The sequence below is a fragment of the Homarus americanus genome, unplaced genomic scaffold (assembly GCF_018991925.1).
Source record: "Homarus americanus isolate GMGI-L3 unplaced genomic scaffold, GMGI_Hamer_2.0 scaffold10324, whole genome shotgun sequence".
In the NCBI taxonomy this organism is placed as follows: Eukaryota; Metazoa; Arthropoda; class Malacostraca; order Decapoda; family Nephropidae; genus Homarus; species Homarus americanus.
This window is the reverse complement of record NW_024742258.1, coordinates 2,707-22,899: the sequence shown is the minus strand read 5'-3', so window position 1 is coordinate 22,899 and position 20,193 is coordinate 2,707. Positions and strand designations below refer to the sequence as shown.

General features: G+C 51.0%; 2 protein-coding genes across 2 annotated transcripts; both read left to right on the top strand.

Moving 5' to 3' along the window:
* The first annotated feature begins 757 nt into the window (after positions 1–757).
* On the top strand, positions 758–12,483 carry LOC121876695 (extensin-like). Its single transcript, XM_042382040.1, has 3 exons — positions 758–794; positions 8,311–8,519; positions 11,278–12,483. The coding sequence occupies exons 1-3, from the start codon at positions 758–760 to the stop codon at positions 12,481–12,483; spliced, it is 1,452 nt and encodes a 483-aa protein (XP_042237974.1).
* A 201-nt stretch (positions 12,484–12,684) lies between these two features.
* On the top strand, positions 12,685–15,718 carry LOC121876694 (vegetative cell wall protein gp1-like; the record flags this gene model as incomplete). Its single annotated transcript, XM_042382039.1, has 3 exons — positions 12,685–13,349; positions 13,685–14,002; positions 15,028–15,718. Coding segments are annotated over exons 1-3 (1,674 nt in total), but the record flags the coding sequence as incomplete, so codon positions are not given.
* Between the last annotated feature and the right edge of the window lie 4,475 nt (positions 15,719–20,193).

The following is a 20,193-nucleotide window of genomic DNA, read 5'->3' as shown; positions in this document are numbered from 1 at the left end:
AGAAGAGTCGGAGATACCTGCAACGTATGTTCTAAGACACTGTCACTATTACCCTTTATACTTGGGAAGAACCTGTTATTACCTACTCCACTAAATGTACTTGAATAAGTATGAACAAGTTGAAATAAGTGAATCACAAAAGGGAAGATATTAATTAATTCAATTTAATGTTTTAAAGGAGTAATGACTAGCAAAACATGAATTTAAGGGAATAAGTAATTGTATAATAAAAGAGTGATGCCGGAAGGGCGAAAATATACCTAAGGAGTTAGACCAAACGAATATTACTTAACATTACTATATTACACAGACATACGAAAAATATATATATACAACAATCACTACAAAATGATTATTTCCCCAAACAGGAGATTCCTTACCCAGGATCCCTTCCTAGGCCTAACTAAACGTGTCACTAATACCCCTACCGTGCCCCATTGCAGAAGACTGGACCAAGGCACTAGACAAGGGTCAAAGGCTAGAGAACGAATGGACACACGTCTACACCCTATGCTACGGTTTTTAGCTACTGGGGGCGTGTGGCGCCCGAGGAGGCGTCTCTCATATCACGTGATCCAGGACATTTGCTGGATATTTTATATTAATTAATACTACTCTTGAGTTGACTTAACAGAGTAAGACAATGATGCATATTAATAACCTATATACAATTAACCTAAGTAACTAAGAACAATAATAATATAATAAGTACAATTAACAAATTATTAATAGCTTGTGTGAAATGTAGGCGTAAGATATGCCTCCACGCTATGTGGTGCTGGAGACTCAGGCACGTAAGACACGCGGTTCAAGGACAGGCACATACGCAGCTGGATGAGTTGTTTAGGCTGTGACAAACTCTGGAGTCTGTAGAATAATCAGTGCCATCGCCGCCATTCACGAAAAGTCAAATTCACATCAGGCTTCAAGATGGGCGGTGTTTGAGCTGCTGCTTTAGGTGGGGCTGGGGCGTGAAAGAAGCATTGGTGAGGTATCTGAACCAGTCAGTACCGAGGCAGTGTTAAGAGCCGGGGCTTGGTTAACAGTGAGGCGAGATATCCAGAGGCTTCAAACCGTGCACTGTCTTCCAATCTCCGTTGGTGGTCTCTCTTCTTCTGCTTGTCGTCTGTGTTCATCCGCCATACGTCTGTTAGCTTATCCTCGCGCCTTTCATCTCTCATAAACTTCATTAAAGCAATTATCTCTCTGGAGACAACTGAATATCGAGGTGAAGGCTGTGCGATGTTGTGGTAGCTGGGAGGCGTCATGGTCAGCCTGGTCATCCATCTCTCATGAACTATCATCCCGACTGACTCATCGGGCGCTGGCTCCACTATTGCGCAAGGCACAGACATAACTACGTCATCTGTGTACTGTGTCCTAAATCAGTGTTGACAGGTCAGCCCGTCGTATCAACAAGATCTCAGACAATTAATTAAATACACAGATAAGTAGATTATATATATAAAATATATATAAAAGGGATCTGCCGGTCAGTGAGTGTGTGTGTGTGTGTTATTGTGTGCTGGCTGGGCAGGAGCGTCTCCTCGAGCTGTGAGGGGTGTAGACGACGAGCGTCAGTTACCCTCGAGGAGGCATGACGAGAGGAGGATGTGAAAAACGTTACTCCTTACAAATGCCCAGAACATGCCGTGTACCTTGGAATCCTTTAAAACAGGTCACTCATTTTCTAACCAAAAACACCAATGCACTAAACACTTCACAGAATATCACTGTCACTGACACTGCTCAAAGTTGCTAAAAATTCTTCGAGGCGGCGGTTGGCCGGTGAGTTGAGTTAACAGTAGAGCCGGCTTTCCACAAACTTTGCACTTCACTCGTAATTATCAGTAAGACTAGACACTGCGCCATGTTCGTGTTCTGGGTATTAAGTTCTATATACAGGAGGCGAACACAACACCTGTATAAATTTTGTAGGTTCGATTTACTGGATAAGAGATATGTACACAAAGGGGAGTAGCGCCCTCAACCTCTCTGCTGGTCAACGCTCTCTAGAGACATGTGATAGCTTCCATATATCGCCAGGCACATTAATTAGGCATGTGGGACATTGATGGCTACTAGCTAGGCTGAATAAATAGTATATAAATGGAGCACATACATAATATACATAGCATACAGAATATACATACACTAGTAACATGTCTAGTAACTTCGATAGAAGGTTATTAAAGTGTCCATGTCATTGTCGTAATAAATAAACAGTTGTAACGAAGCGGTGTTTGAGAAGTCGCCCTTAAGAATGTAACAGATGTGTATTGACAAATAAAATAAGATAAGTGTAAGTCCAGACTAAATAACTATCACGGCTACGCTACCAGTCTTCCTCTCTCTTTACATTTCTCTTACTATCAATATACTACCTATATGTAATCTTCTTTATGTGAGTTTGACTCATTACACTGAGAACAAATTCAACTTTTGTCAGTTGCATACATTTTGAAACCTGTTTCTGGGTAAATTGAGGTCACTGATTTCAAATATGGCACCGGTTTTTCTATCGGGTCTAGTTTTGTTGCGGTGAGTTACCTACCATTTACTACTATATATAGTTAGACTACCATATACTACTGCAAAAATCTAAACCAGCACACAGAGAGGAATTACCAAACACGTAGAATTAATTTTTAATTACTTTTATTTACCTTGACAAGCATATTTTGATTCATCAGTTGCTTTTGTGAACTATGCTAGATTTATTCAGGCATAAACTTGCGTTTAATGGACTGTCTTGAATATCGCCTCTCAATGCAGTCTCGCTGATCTCCAGCAATAGTCCGCCATCATGTGAATGTCCCAGCGACCTTGATACCTGTCTTCCATGACTTTGATATCCTGGTGAAAGCGTTCACCTTGCTCATCCTCACGTCCCCAAGTTTGCCGGAAACAGTTCAAGATGACTGTTCAGGAAATGCATCTTAATGCTCATGTTGCAACCTAACACATGGAAACTTTCCATCAAAGATTCAACGAGCTTTTTATAGTCCTCTGATTTCCTGTTTCCAAGAAAGTTCCTTACAACAGAAACGAATGCTCCCCATGCATTTCTCTCAACATCAGTCATGGATTGAGTGAAGGCTTGGTCTTTAATCAGCGTCTAATTTGAGGGCCGTCGAAAATACCTGCTGAGGTTTTTCTATCGTTAAACCAGGGAACACTTCACACAGATACTTAAAACAGTCACTGTCAGTATCGAGCGCCTTGACAAACTGTTTCATAAGGCCCAGCTTGATGTGAAGGGGCGGGAAAACAATTTTTCACGTTCCACTAGGGGTTCATAAATGATGTTCTTTTCCCCAACATTGAGGCTTTCCTAACTGGCCATTCCATCTGAATCCAGTGTCTGTCTTTGGCTCTACTGTCCCAGAGGCGGATAAAGCAAAGGAAATTTTGTATACCCACCTTGCTGTCCTAGCAAAAATTGACAATTTTAGATCAACACAGATGATCCATTTGTGTTCTTCATATTTGAGTAGCTCAAAACCGTTTTGATGTGTTCATATTTTTCTTTCAGGTGTACTGAGTGTCCTATGGGCCAAAGATGTTGCCTATATGTAATAAAACACACTTCAGACTCCGCTTAGAGCTATCTATAAAGAGGCGCCACTCTTTCGGATCATAACCTGGAGCTCCATCGCGGTGACTAATCCAGAAATATCACAACAGTAGACGAAGTCAAATTTAGAATCAAAAGAACTGTAAGGGTTCTTTTCTCTGTTGCGAAAGAATGTTACCTTTGTGTCTATTTTCAGCAAGTTTTTATCTTTTAACCGTGAAGCCAACAATTCTGACAGCTTTTAGACAGACCCAGATCTCGAACTAAGTCAAAAACTAGACCTGATCTGCACAAACGAATGCCATTTTCAGAATCTGTGACCTCAAATCTACCAGAATCAAGTGTCAGAACTCATGCAACCGAAAGTGTGTTCCCAGTGTTATAATATGGATGTAAGACACATACATGGGAGTAACACATACACGTGGGAAATAGACAGACACATGGGGAGGAAGACAGACACATGGGGAGTAACACATACGTAGAGAGGTAAGACAGACACATGGGGAGGTAAACCAGAAACATGGGAGGTAAGACAGACACATGGGGAGTAACACGTACACGTGGGGAGGTAAAGACATACACGTGGGAGGAAAGACAGACACGTGGGAGGTAAGAGAACACATGGGGAGTAACACATACACGTGGAGAGGTAAGACACACACGTGGGGAGGTAAGACATACGTGGGGAGGTACACCAGACACATAGGGAGTAACACATACACGTGGGAGGTAAGACAGACACATGAGGGTAACACATACACGTGGGGAGGTAAGACAGACACATGGGAAGTAGACAGACACATAGAGTACCATACACGTGGGGAGGTAAGACAGACACATAGGGAGTAACACATACACGTGGGGAGGTAAGACAGACACATGAGGAGTAACACATACACGTGGGGAGGTAAGACATACACGTGGGGAGGTACACACCAGACACATAGGGAAGTAACACACATACACGTGGGAGGTAAGACAGACACATGGGGAGTAAAACATACACGTGGGGAGGTAAGACAGACACATGGGGAGTAACACATACACGTGGGGAGGTAAGACATACACGTGGAGTAAGACAGAAACATGGGGAGGTAAGACAGACACATAGGGAGTAACGCATACATGTAGGGAGGTAAGACATACGTGGGAGTAACACACGTACACGTGGGGAGGTAAGACATACACGTGGGGAGGTAAGACATACACGTGGGGAGGTAAGACAGATACGTGGGGAGGTAAGACAGACACATGGGGAGTAACACATACCCGTGGAAGGTAAGACAGACACATAGGGAAGAAAACATACAGGGTGATGACATACACGTGGAGGTAAGAACAGAAACATGGGGAGGTAAAACAGACACATGGGAACGCATACATGGGAGGTAAGACATACACGTAGGGAGGTAAGACAGATACATGAGAAGTAACACATACACGTGGGGAGGTAAGACAGACACATGGGAAGTAACACATACACGTGGGGAGGTAAGACATACACGTGGGAGGTAAGACAGAAACATGGGGTAAGACAGACACATGGGGGAGTAACACATACACAGTAGGAGGTAAGACATACACGTGGGGATGTAAGACAGACACATGGGAAGTAACACATACACGTGGGAGGTAAGACAGACACATGGGGAGTAACACATACACGTAGGAGGTAAGAACACACACATGGGGACGCACGACAGAAACATGGGAGGTAAGACAGACACATGGGAGTAACACATACACGTGGAGGTGGACATACACGTGGGGATGTAAGACAGACACATGGGAAGTAACACATACACGTGGGGAGGTAAGACAGACACATGGGGAGGTAAAACAGACACATAGGGAGTAACACATTCACGTGGGGAGGTAATAAAGACACATGGGGAGATAAGACAGACACATATGGAGGCAAGACAGACACATGGGGAGAACACATACACTGTGGGAAGTAAGACAGACACATGGGAGTAGACAGACACAGGGGAGTAACACATACGTAGGGAGGTAAGACATACACGTGGGGGTAAGACAGAAACATGGGGAGGTAAGACACACACATGGGGAGTAACACATACATAGGAGGTAAAACACACACATGGGGACGTACGACAGAAACATGGGAGTAAGACATACACGTGGGGAGGTAAGACAGACACATGGGAGTAACATACACGTGGGAGGTAAGACAGACACATGAGTAAAAAACAGACACATAGGAGTAACACATACACACGTGGGAGGTAAACACATACACGTGGGGAGGTAAACAGACACATGGGAAGTAACACATACACGTGGGAGGTAAGACAGACACATGGGAGGTAAAACAGACACATAGGGAGTAACACATTCACGTGGGAGGTAAGACATACACATTGGGGAGGTAAGACAAGAAACATGGGGAGGTAAGACAGACACATATGGGCAGGAACAGACACATGGGAGAACACATACACGTGGGGAAGTAAGACAGACACATGGGGAGGAGGTAAGACAGACACATGGGAGTAACACAAACACACGTGGGGAGGTAAGACATACACGTGGGAGGTAAGACAGAAACATGGGGAGGTAAGACAGACACATAGGGAGTAACATACATGTGGGAGGTAAGACATACACGTGGGAGGTAAGACAGAAACATGGGGAGGTAAGACAGACACATGGGGAGTAACATACACTGGGGAGGCAAGACAGACACATGGGGAGAAAGACAGAACATGGGGAGATAAGACAGACACATAGGGAGTAACACATACACACGGGAGATAGGACAGACACATAGGGAGAACACATACACATGGGGAGGTAAGACGGACACATGGGAGGTAAGACAGACACATAGGGAGTAACACAAAAACATGGGGAGGTAAGTGAGACATGCTCCTCATGTTCCAGGGCACCACCCAGCCTCGAGAGCCACCACCTTCCAGGGAGCACCATCCAGTAGGGTGTGTCACTGGAGGCAATTTTTTTTTTGATGAAAAAATCGGCCCATGGTATTAATGATGTAGTTCTATGTGCAGAATCATGTGTATCTTCAGATTTGAAAAGTTTTTATTTTTGCTAGGTAAATTTTAACCCGAAATCTAGAAAATTCAGTATTCCCACCCTTTTACCAACACCACTAAATAAAAGCTTATTTAAAGTAAAGTAAATGTATCAGGTTAATTTATTAGGATGAAAATGATCCAGAATAGTGAAACGAATGATCTTGACACATTTATTAAATTTAATATTCCTTTAGAAAACAAAATCATCAAATACAAAAACCGGTTTTACTACTACGACCCGGTGTTGCTGCACACCATAGAGAACATGTCTTTCTTGCTTCTGTTTCTACTCATCACCTCCCTGCTAGACCACCTGAGCCCGGATGTAGCCTTCCCTCCTCTCCTGGCTGTACACGTGACTGCTGGCCTCGCTCACTTGCTGTACACAGCTCTATACTCTGGGTGTGCGAGGGCCAGGCAGGGACATGCATGGGGTTGTCAGGAAAGCTCTGACTTGAACATTGGTGAGGCTGCAGGTAGAGGGCTACTGCAGCCTGGATATCCAGATCTATGAGATCATTGAGGTCTTGCACCTAGATTGACTTCAGGAGTCTTCCTGACCTGAAGGAATCGTCCAACTGATTCGTCATCCCAGAACCTCTCACAAGTCTCATCCAAGATACTTTTGACTGCCACTCTTCTCCTCCTCATCCTCACAGAGCATTGTCTGCAGAACTGCCTCAGGATAAGCATACCAGGAAGATCTCCTCACAGTCTGCTCACAATCTGAACAACCTTCCTTGCTGACTCCTCAGAGCTCAAGCTGGAAGAGAACATGCCTCGACCTTCGGAGAAAATGACTTGACCTTGGTGTTGAACCAATTTGGCAAGTAGACACTCACGATGAATTGGACAATAAGTCTCAGGTTGTGAAGCTGGTTCCTTTCAGTTTATGATGAGCGACCCATTCTAGAACCCGAGAGCCGTTGTGAGCCACCTAGAATGTGAGACTGGACCTATCTGAAGGTAACAAGTCTATCAGGCATGACCCCAGTTTTGATGGCACTGCAAATCATGAAACCATAGCACTGGTCAGTACCCAGGTCGTCAATGACAGTATGTGCAAGCTCAACAGTGAAGGGCCAACTGTGATTTTTCAAAGCTCGGATTTATTTCTAACTCAGTGGCAGAGTCCAGCATCTGCCAAGAGGACCAGACCACAAACACTTCCCTCCCGGTTCACTCAGCAGGAGTAATGTTCCCCTTCACCATGTCAAACTCAACCTCATGAACACTTTAGTGTCATCCTTCTCCCACACAAACAAAAATGATTCCATTTCTCTTATCCCATATCAAACCCCCCAGTTACTGACAAAGTTTCTCACAGAGCTCTCCTTACTTTGTTATGATCTACCACCAATTGAACATCACCAGGTAATATCAAACCACCAATCAATCCAGGCACTGTTACATCTCTGCAGTTTCTCTGAGACCAGGTGACGTCACAGATGGCCAACATGCTCAGGATATCTTTCCATTCCCCAATCTATCCTCAAAAGTTTTAGATCATTATTTTCTGTTAGGACAAAATCACCATCTCCTGGTCAGCACCGGATCAGCCAGGAAACATAAACCCCTAATCAGCTTGACCCAATCACCCACCTTTTACCCCACCCTGGCCTTCTCAAGCCTCTTTTCCTCGGCAACTCTTCCCCACCTCTCCAACAGCCCCTGCCTTGGACAACCGGAACATCCAAGAAATCAAAAGAGCCCTACTGCCAGTCTTCTCTCTGTGCTTTACAAATGCAGTTCGATCCACAGAACTTCAGTTCACGCCAAACACAGGAGATGGGCCTCAGTTACAGTCACGATCCATCAAACTCAGGACAGAGAACAAAACGGCACTTGCAAAAATGCCAATAACTGGTCCAGTTACGGCAAGCCCAACACAATCCTCTCCCAAGAGATATCTCTCGCCTTTCCAACCAGCCATCATCTCTCACCAACCTTCTGACTAGCAGACTGGAGGCTTGAACCGAGCGTTGCCAGAGCTACCCAAACACCAACAAACTTCATTGTAAGTTCTTTGGATTCTTCTCACTGGTTGCCTGATTAAAACACCGTATCTCAAAGCATCTCTCAATGTCGCTCCGACTAGGGCTCTCTCCCAGACCCAAGATAGTGACTGAGATGATGATTTTGGTTCCTCGTCCTGACACAAGCAGCCATCACAAATATTATCAACTTATAAATGCATCAGAATCTGAAACAGAAAAAAATTTGTTAATTGGGTTGTAAAAGAATGAAGTCAAACAATTTCACCATTATAATGCACTAACGCAAATACCAGATTTCGATCAATTTCACAAATTTACCCAGCAAAGGTTGCAAAATATTGAAACTGAAGTTATTTCGTTTATATACAACAAAATCTACCAAAAGTGATGGGCCATTAGTTTAGCTTATCTTCCCTCCTATGACACACCCTACCATCCAGCCTCCAGGAGCGCCATCCAGCCTCAGGAACAACCATCCAGCCTCCAGGAGCACCACCCAGCCTCCGGAGCACCACCCAGCCTCGGGGGCACCTCCCAGCCTCCAGGGCACACCCAGCCTCCAGGCTTACCCAGCCTCAGGGCACCATCCCTCCTACAGGGGCACCATCCAGCCTCCAGGAGCACCATCCAGCCTCCGGGGCACCACCCAGCCTCCAGGGGCACCACCCAGCCTCCAGGAAACCACCCAGCTCCAGGTGCACCACCCAGCCTCCGGGAGCACCACCAAGACTCAGGGAGCACCATCAACCTCCAGCAAACCATCCAGCCCAGGAGCACCATCCAGCCTCAGGGAGCACCACAACCTCCCGGAGCACACCCAGCCTCCAGGGCACCACCCAGCCTCCTGGCCACCACCCAGCCTCCAGGGCACCATCCAGCCTCCAGGGCACCACCCATCCTCGGGGCACCACCCAGCCTCGGAACCACCCAGCCTCCAAGAGCAACCACAACCCATCATGAGCACCAGCCTCCAGGAGCACCACCCAGCCTCAGGGCACCTCCCAGCCTCCAGAGCAACACCCACCTCCAGGAGCACCACCCAGCCCATCCAGGCACACCCAGCCACATGACACCACCCAGCCCCAGGAGCACCACCCAGCCTCCAGACAAACAACCCAGCCTCACGAGCACCACCCAGCCTCCAGCAGCACCACCCAGCCCCAGGAGCACCACCCAGCCCCCAGACACCCAACCCAGGAGCACCATCCAGCCTCCAGGAGCACCACCCAGCCCTGGAATCACCCCCAGCCTCACGGAGCACCAACCCAGCCCCTAGGCACCCCCAGCCTCCAGAGCACCACCCAGCCTCCAGGAGCACCACCATCCTCACGAGCACCACCCAGCCTCCGAGACCACCCCATCCTCCCTACCACCACACAGCCTCCGGGGCATCCCCCAGCCTCCAGTTAAACCACCCAGCCACCAGGAGCACCATCCAGCCTCAGGGGCTTCATCCACCCTCCAGGAGCACCTTCCAACTTCCGGGGCACCACCCAGCCCCAAGAGCACCATCCAGCCACAGACGCAATCCAGCCTCCACGAACACCAGCCAGCCTCCAGGAGCACCACCCAGCCTCCGGGAGCTACCCAGCCTCCAGGAGCACCATCCAGCCTCGGGCACGCATCCCAACCTCCAGGAGCACCACCCAGCCTCCAGGAGCACCATCCAGCCTCCAGGGGCACCACCCATCCTCCAGGAAACCACCCAGCCTCCTGGAGCACCACCCCATCCTCCGACCACCACCCAGCCTCCAGGAGCACCCCAACCTCCAGCAAAACCATCCAGCCTCCAGGAGCACCATCAAGCCTCCAGAGCTCACCCAGCCTCGAGAGCACCATCCAAATCAAAACACCACCCACCTCCAGAACACAGCCAGCCTCCAGGAGCACCCCAGCCTCCTGAGCACCATCCAGCCTCCAGGCACCAACCAAACCTCCAGGGCACCCCAACCTCTTGGAGCACCACCACCTCCGGAGCACCACCCACCCTCAGGAGCACCACCCAGCCCCACAAAACCATCCACAGGTGCACCACCCACCTCCGGAGCACCACCCACCTCCAGGAGCACCAACCCAGCCTCCGAAAACCACCCACACCTCCAGAGCCACAACCCTCCAGCAGAACCATCCAGCCTCCAGGGCACCACCCACCTCCAAGAGCACCACCCAGCCCCAGCAGAACCATCCAGCCTCCTGAGCACCACCCAGCCTCCAGGAGCACCACCCAGCCTCCAGCACCATCCAGCCTCCAGAAACCACACGGCCTCAGGTTGCACCCCTCGGCCTCCGGGGCACCTCCCAGCTTCAAGAGGCAGGCAGCCTCTGGGAAACCACACAGCCTCCAGGGGCTCATCCAGCTCCAGGAGCTTGCCCAGCCTCAGGGCACCACCCAACCTCCAGGGCACCACCCAGCCAGAGGAACCACCCCAGCCTCCGGGGCTGTACCCAGCCTCGGGGGCATCCCCCAGCCTCCAGGAGCACCACCCAGCCTCAGGGCACCATCCAGCCTCCTGGGGGCTTTCCATCCAGCCTCCAGGAGCACCACCCCAGCCTCCTAAGGCACCACAGAGCCTCCGGAGGGGCATCCCCCCAACCTACCAGCTAAACCACCCAGCCTCCAGGTGGCATCAGCCTCTAGCAACACCATCCAGCCTCCCGGGGCTATCCAGCCTTCAGGGCACCATCCTTCGCCAGGGCACCACCCCGCCTCGGGGCATCGCAGCCTCCGGGAGCACCACAGCCTCCTGGGCACCACCCCCAGCCTCCAGGAGCACCATCCCTTCCGGGGCACACCCTCCTCGGGAGCACCACCCAGGCTTCAGGGCACCACCCATCCTCCAAGAGCACCACCCAGCCTCGGGGCATCCCCGCCTCCAGCAAAACACCCAGCCACTGGGCACCATCCAGCCTCCAGGGCTTCACCCAGCCTCCAGGCACCATCCACCCTCAGGGGCATAAGTCCACCTCAAAATACCACCCAGCCTCAGGAGCACCACAGCCTCCTGGGCACCATCCAGCCTCCAGTTGCACCATCAGCCTCCGAGGGCACCACCCAGCCTCAGGAGCTGCCCAGCCTCCAGGAAAACCATCCAGCTTCCAGGAAGCCACGCCAGCCTCTGGGAACTGCTACTCAGCCTCCAGGCTCCTCCCAGCCTCCAGGAGCACCATCCAGCCTCCAGGGGCACCATCCAACCTCCAGGGGCACCATCAGGCCTCCAGGGCTCACAGCCTGGAGCACCATCGGTCAGAAACCACCCAGCCTCCAGAAACTACCCAGCCTCGGGAATGCCACCCCAGCCTCCGGCACCATCCAGCCTCCGGGGCACCTTCCAACCTCAGGGGCATCATCCAGCCTCGGGGGCACCATCAACCTCAGGGGCACAGCGTCAGGTGCCTCGGCCTCGGGGCACCTCCCAGCTTCAGGGAGATCCAGGCAGCGCCTCTGGGAAACCACAGCCTCCAGAAACCATCCAGCCTCCAGGAGCACCCCCCCAGCGCAGGGCACCCAGCCTCCAGGAGCACTACCCGGCCTCCGGGCGCAGCCGGCCTCGGGGCACATCCCAGCTCCTTGGGCACCATCCAGCCTCCATGGGCATCATCCCGCCTCCCGGGGCACATCCAGCCTCAGAAACCACACACAGCCTCAAGGTGCCTCGGCCTCGGGGCACCTCCCAGCTTCCAGGAAACCAGGCAGCCTGAGGCACCTCAGCCTCCGGTGCCATCAGGCCTCAGGAGGACCATCCAGCCTCAGGAGCACCACCCAGCCTCCAGGGGCACCATCCCGGCTCAGGAGCGCCATCCAGCTTCCGGGAACACCAGCCAGCCTCCAGGAGCACCACCCTAGCCTCCAGGAGCACCATCCAGCCTCAGCACATCCAGCCCCACGAGACACCAGCCCCCAGCCTCCAGGGCACCATCCAGCCTCCCCGGAGGCTTCACAGCCTCCGGTACCATCCACCTCCAGGGCGCCATCCACCCTCCAGGAACACCACCCAGCCTGGAAGCACCACCCAGCCTCCTGGAGCTTAGCCATGCTCCGGGGAGCATGGCAGCCTCCAGGAAAGCCATCGGCCAGGCCCACAGCCTCTGGGGCCGCCCTCCAGCCTCCCGGGGCATCCCAGCCTCCAGGGCACAGCCCAGTCTCCGGGGCACCCATCAGCCTCCCGGGGCACCATCGAGCCTCCAGAGCACCATCAGCCTCTCTGGGGCATCACCCAGCCTCCAGGAACGCCGTCCAGCCTCCAGGGCGCCATCCAGCCCGGGCCACCAGCCAGCCTCGGGGCACCACCCAGCCCAGAAGCACCAACCAGCCCCAGAGCACTGCCCAGCTCCCAGGACACCCCTCCAGCCTACCAAAACACCACCCAGCCCAAACACCATCCAGCCCCCAGGAGCACCACCCACCCCAGGAGCACAATCCAGCCCCAGGAGACAGCCCACCCACACACCATCCAGCCCAAGAGCACCACCCAGCCCAAAACACCACCCAGCCAGAGCACCACCAGCCCAGGCACCCCAGCCTCCAGGAGCACAACCCAGCCCCAGGAGCACCATCCAGCCTCCAGGGCACCATCCAGCCACCAGCAACCAACCCAGCCTCCTGACCACCACCCATCCTCCCAAGACAACACCCAGCCTCCAGGAGCACAGCCCACCTCCAGCAGCATCCACCCAGCACCACAGCCTCCGGGGCACCATCCAGCCTCCATGGCCCCACCCAGCCTCCAGACAAACATCCAGCCCAGGAGCCCCCACACCCAAACACCACCCACCCCCCAGGAGCACCACCCAGCCTCCAGCAACCACACCCAGCCTCCGGAGCACCATCCACCTCCAGAAACCATCCAGCCAAAAAACCCCACAGCCTGGGAGTACCACCAGCCTCCGGGCACCTCCATCCCAGAGCACCATCCCCACACCATCCAGCCTCAGGGCACCATCAATCCTCCAGACCCACCCAGCCTCCTGAGCACCATCCAGAATCCAGAAACCACCCAGCCTCCAGGAAAGCACCAACCTCCCACACCTCCCGGGGCACCATCCAGCCTCCGGGGCAACCCCAGCCTCGGAGGCTCCATCAACCTGGGGCACCATCCAGCCTCCTTGCACCATCCAGCCTCCGGAGGCATCAACCAGCCTCCGGGGCACCATCCAGCCCAGGAAACCACACAGCCTCAAGGTGCACCCTCGGCCTCCGGGGCACCTCCCAGCTTCCAGGAAACCAGGCAGCCTCCAGGAAACCACACAGCCTCCAAAGAAACCATCCAGCCTCCAGGAGCACCACCCAGCCCGAGAGCACCCAGCCTCCGGAGCACACCAGCCACCGGCACCATCCACTCCGGGGCACCATCCAGCCTCCCTGGGCACCATCCAGCCTCCAGGGCACCACCCAGCCTCCAGGAGCACCACCCAGCCTCCACCATCCAGCCTCCTTGGTCCATCCACCTACACACAGCCACCGGAGCACCATCCAGCCTCCGGGCACCATCCAGCCTCCTTGGGCACCATCCAGCCTCCAGGAGCACCACCCACCTCCGGGGCACCATCCAGCCTCCTTGGGCACCATCCAGCATCCAAGGCATCATCCCAGCCACGGGGCACCACCCACCCATCCAGCCTCCTTGGGCACCATCCAGCCTCTGGGAGCACCACCCAGCCACCTGGGGCACCATCCAGCCTGGGCACCATCCAGCCTCCTGGGCACCATCCAGCCTCCAGGAGCACCACCCAGCCTCCGGGCACCCAGCCCTGAGGAGCACCACCCAGCCTCCAGGGCACCATCCAGCCTCCAGGCACTACCCAGCCTCCGGGGCACCATCCAGCCTCCTTGGGCACCATCCAGCCTCCGGGCACCATCCAGCCTCCAGGGCACCATCCAGCCCGGCATCCGGGCACCATCCAGCCACAGACCACCATCCAGCCTCGGCAAACATCCTGCCTCCGAAAACCCATCCAGCCCCAGAAACCACACAGCCTCATGCACACCATCCCAAAACAACCAACCCCAGAGCACCACCCAACCCCAGGAGCACCATCCAGCCCAGCAGCACCAACCAGCCTCCTGAGCACCATCCACCCCACACCATCCAGCCTCCAAACCACCCAGCCTGTACACAACCAACCCCAGCACCATCCAGCCTCCTGGGCACCACATCCAGCCTCCGGGCACCACCCAGCCTACACCACCCAGCCCAAGGCACCACAGCCCAGTGCACCATCCACATCAAAACAACCAGCCTCCAACCCACCCAGCCCCACCCATCCAACCCCAAACCACCCACCCCAGTAAACCACACCCAGCCCCAGACACCCAGCCCCCAGAGCACCACCCAGCCCCGGGTCACCATCCAACCTCCAGGAACCAACCACCAAAACTCCCACCATCCAGCCCAAGGAATCCACCAAGCCCCAGAAACCATCCAGCCTCCAGAAGCACCACCCACCTCAAGAGCACCAACCATCCAAACCATCCAGCCTCCGGGGCACCACATCCACCTTGGCACCATCCAGAATCTCAGCATCATCCAGCCTGGACAACCACCCAAACACAGCCTCAAGGCACCTCGACTCCAGCACCCCCAGCCAGAGGCACCGGCACCCCCAGCCCCCTGACACCACCCAGCTCCCACACCACCCAACCCAGGAGCACCACCCAGCCCCAGAAATCACACACCACAAGCACCCCTGCCTCCCGGCACCACCCAGCTCCAGGAATCCAGGCAGCCTCCAGAAACCACCCAGCCCCAGGAGCACCACCAGCCTCCGGAGCACCAACCAGCCCCAGGAGCACCGCCCAGCCCTGGGGGCACCATCCAGACCTTGGCACCATCCAGCCCCCAACACCAGCCTCCGGGGCACCACCCAGCCTCCAGGAAACCACACAGCCTCAAAGGGGCACCCCTCGGCCTCCAGGGGGCACCCCCAACCCAGAAAACCAGGCAGACCTGCGGGCCCCTCCCAGCCTCAGGGGCACCACCCAGCTCCGGAGCACCACCCAGCCTCCAAGCACCCACCTCCGGGGCACCACCCAGCCTCCAGGGGCACCACCCAGCCTCCAGGGGCACCACGCAGCCTCCAGGGCAACCACCCAGCCTCCAGGAGCACCACCCAGCCTCCAGGGGCACCACACAGCCTCCAGAGCACCATCTAGCCTCCGGGCACCACCCAGCCTCCGGGGCACCACCCAGCCTCCGAGCACCACCCAGCCTCAGGGACACCACCCAGCCTGGGAGCACCACAGCCCGGGGCACCACCCAGCCTCCAGGGGCACCACCCAGCCTCCAGGGTGCACCAGCCTCCAGGGAGCACCACCCAGCACCTCTGGGAGCACCACCCAGTCTCCCACGAGCACCTCCCAGCCTCAGCGGCGGCACCACCCAGCCTCCAGGGGTAGCCTGTGTACGTCTTCATGTTTAAATATAAAAGATACTGTTGAAATACTTTAGGAGCAGCATAGTAAACAAGAGACATTAATCCCCCAGAAAAAGTTATAAAAGCAAATAAAGAGCTGTTTTATTTTCTTTATTGTCATTTACTACTCAGTTTCAGAACACAGATAGTTTCATCATAGCATTTCTGGTGTTTCGGTAGTTCAATTCTCCAGAAATGCCAGTTAAGGGAGACAGCACTCCTTGTCGCTATTCGAAGTTGAATAATTCCTAGATGATGGATAAAATAATTGGTCTGTCCATATGTCTATTCTAGATTAACCTATACAATCTTTGGGTAAAAACTCATCCTCTCAGCATTTATATACATATAAAGACTACTTTGCATTGCTAAAACAAAAATGTTGAACACATTAAAAAAAATAACATTGATATACAGTTAATGACCAGAAGATATAAATTAAAACTAACATAATATTTCCACTACACGACATATATACATTTTATTTATTTATGAGCTCCAACCCACCTACGTCCGATACTAACTCATTACAATTAACATCATTAATGTACAACATCGACATTACCAATCACCTACAACACATCTTTATCACGAATCCAACACTTCCTACTAACAAAAATACCATCCACACTACAACAACAATAACCATCCACTACACCCTACACCAACAACTATACTATCATCTACGTTACATCCACTACACAATTACACCAACAACTGCTCTAACTATACTACATCCCAACACACATCTACACTATCACCTCACTATCATCTACCTACATCCCCATATCCTGATTATTACACTAAATAGGATAATTACCAATATCGATAACTTCTATGTATCTTTTTTAACCTTCTTACTGGTCACGAATACATCATGCAGTTTATCATATTAGGTATACATTGAAATGTTTCAGAAACAAATTAAAACTGACTTAACCAAACTTAATGAATATTAGCAACTCTTATTAATTATTTCTGTACTTTTAAACCTGGGATGATAATCATATGATATTATATATATTCTCAAATGTAAAAATATCAATATAAGCATCGGTCAAACACTATTAAATTTAAGGTACTTAAAACAACAGTAAAGACATAAACTACACATGAATAGAGGAAACAAATACCATAGTAATAAGTAAAAGAATAAATAACTAAATAAACCCTGAAACTAAATATATATCGATGTTCTTTCTCTCTATATTATATTATATAATAAGTTATATATTTACTGCAGCACATTCTCATTACATAAATTGAAACACACACACACACACACACATGTGGTGTAGGTGATAGTGTAGTGATGGGTGTAGGTGATACTGTACTGACTGGTGGTGTGCAGGCACAGTGTAGTGATGTGGTGTAGTGACAGTGTAGTGATGTGTTGGTGTACAATGTAGTGATGTGTGTAGGTGATAGTGTAGTGATGGGTTTAGTGACAGTAGTGATGTGGGTGGTGATAGTGTATGTGATGAGTGTGCGGTGTATGTGCTTAGCCTGGATGTGGTGTAGGTGATAGTGTAGTGGATGTGGTGGAAGAGATGTGTGGATGTGGTGTAGGTGATAATGTAGTGGATGTGGTGTAGGTGATATGTAGTGGATGAAGTGTAGGCGGATAGTGTAGTGGATGTAACAATGTAGGTGATAGTGTGGTGGATGTGGTGTAGGTGATATTGTAGTGTGGGTGGTAGGTGATAGTGAAGTGGATGTGGTGTAGGTGATAGTGTAGATGTACTGTAAGGGCTAGTGTAGTGGATGTGGTGTAGGTGATAGTGTAGTGATGTGGTGTAGGTGATATGTAGTGGATGCACTGTGTTAACAGTAGTGGATGTGGTGTAGGTGATAGTGTAGTGGATGGTGAAGATAGTGTAGATGGTGTTGATATGTAGTCGCAGTGGATGTGGTGTAGTTGATAGTGTAGTGGATGCAAATGCAAGGATAGTGTGGTGGATGGTGTAGGTGATAGTGAAGTGGATGTGTAGGTGATAGTGTAGTGATGGAATGGTAAGATAGTGTGGATGTGGTGTAGGTGATAGTGTGTAGTGGATGTAATGAGGTGATAGTGTGGTGGATGTGGCGTAGGTGATAGTGTAGTGGATGATGTAGATAGTGGTGATGGTAGGTGATAGTGTAGTGGATGTATGTAGGTGATAGTGTAGTGATGGGTGTAGGTGATAGTGTAGTGGATGTACTGTAAGCAATAGTGTAGTGATGGTGTAGGTGATAGTGTAGTGGATGGTGTAGGTGATAGTGTAGTGGATGCACTGTAAGTAATAGTGTAGTGGATGGTGTAGGTGATAGTGTAGTGACGTACTGTAAGTGGTACAGTGTAGTGATGTGGTTCAGGTGATAGTGTAATGGATGTACTGGGCATAGTAGTGGGATGTGGTGTAGGTGAGCAGTGGATGTGGGTGTAGTTGATAGCGTAGTGTGATGGTAAGCCGATAGTGTAGTCACGTAGTGGATGTGGTGTAGTTGATAGTGTAGTCAATAGTGGATGTGGTGGAAGGATAAAAAGTGATGTACGTAGGCGGTGATAGTGGTGGGATGGTGCAGGCAGATAGTGAAGTGATGTGGTGTAGGTGATGGTGTAGTGGATGTAATGTAGGTGATAGTGTGTGGTGGATGTGTGCAGGTGATAGTGTAGTGGATGTAATGTAGGCATAGTATAGTGGATGTACTGTAAGTAATAGTGTATGGATGTACTGTAAGTAATAGTAGTGATGTGGTGTAGGTGATAGTGTAGTGGATACTGTGGGGCAATAGTGTAGTGGATGTGGTGTAGGTGATAGTGTGTAGTGGATGTACTGTATAATAGTGTAGTGGATGTGGTGTGTAGGTGATATGTAGTGATGTACCAGGCAATAGTGTAGTGGATGTGTAGGTGATAGTGTAGTGGATGTGGTGTAGTTGATAGTGTAGTCAAATGCAGTGGATGGTGAAGTTGATAGTGTAGTGAACGTAATGGTATGATAGTGTGGTGGATGTGGTGAAAGATAGTGAAGGGATGGTAGTGATAAGTAGTGGATGTAATGTAGGTGATAGTGTGGTGGGTGTAGTGTAGGTGATAGTGTAGTGGATGTAGTGTAGGGGATAGTGTAGTACATGTAGTGTAGGTGATAGTGTCGTGGATTTAGTGTAGGTGATAGTGTAGTGGATGTATTGTAGGTGATAGTGTGGTGGATGTGGTGTAGGTGATACTGTAGTGGATGTAATGTAGGTGATAGTGTGGTGGATGTGGTGTAGGTGATAGCGTAGTGGGTGTGGTGTAGGTGATAGTGTAGTGGGTGTGGTGTAGGTGATAGTGTAGTGGATGTAATTTAGGTGATAGTGTGGTGGATGTAATGTAGGTGATAGTGTGGTGGATATGGTGTAGGTGATAGTGTAGTGGATGTAATGTAGGTGATAGTGTGTGGATGTGGTGTAGGTGATAGTGTAGTGGCTGCAGTGTAGGTGATAGTGTAGTGGATGTGGTGTAGGTGATAGTGTAGTGGATGTGGTGTAGGTGATAGTGTAGAGGATGTACTGTAGGTGATAGCGTAGTGGATGTACTGTAGGTAATAGTGTAGTGGATGTGGTGTAGGAGATAGTGTAGTGGATGTAGCGTACGTGATAGTGTGGTGGATGTGGTGTAGGTGATAGTGTAGTGGATGTGGTGTAGGTGATAGTGTAGTGGATGTAGTGTAGGTGATAGTGTAGTGGATGTGGTGTAGGTGATAGCGTGGTGGATGTAGCGTAGGTGATAGTGTGGTGGATGTGGTGTAGGTGATAGTGTAGTAGGTGTGGTGTAGGTGATAGTGAAGTGGATGTGGTGTAGGTGATAGTGTAGTGGATGTACTGTAAGTAATAGTGTAGTGGATGTGGTGTAGGTGATAGTGTAGTGGATGTGGTGTAGGTGATAGTGTAGTGGATGTGGTGTAGGTGATAGTGTAGTGGATGTACTGTAAGTAATAGTGTAGTGGCTGTGGTGTAGGTGATAGTGTAGTGGATGTGGTGTAGGTGATAGTGTAGTGGATGTGGTGTAGGTGATAGTATAGTGGATGTACTGTAAGTAATAGTGTAGTGGATGTGGTGTAGGTGATAGTGTAGTGGATGTGGTGTAGGTGATAGTGTAGTGGATGTGGTGTAGGTGATA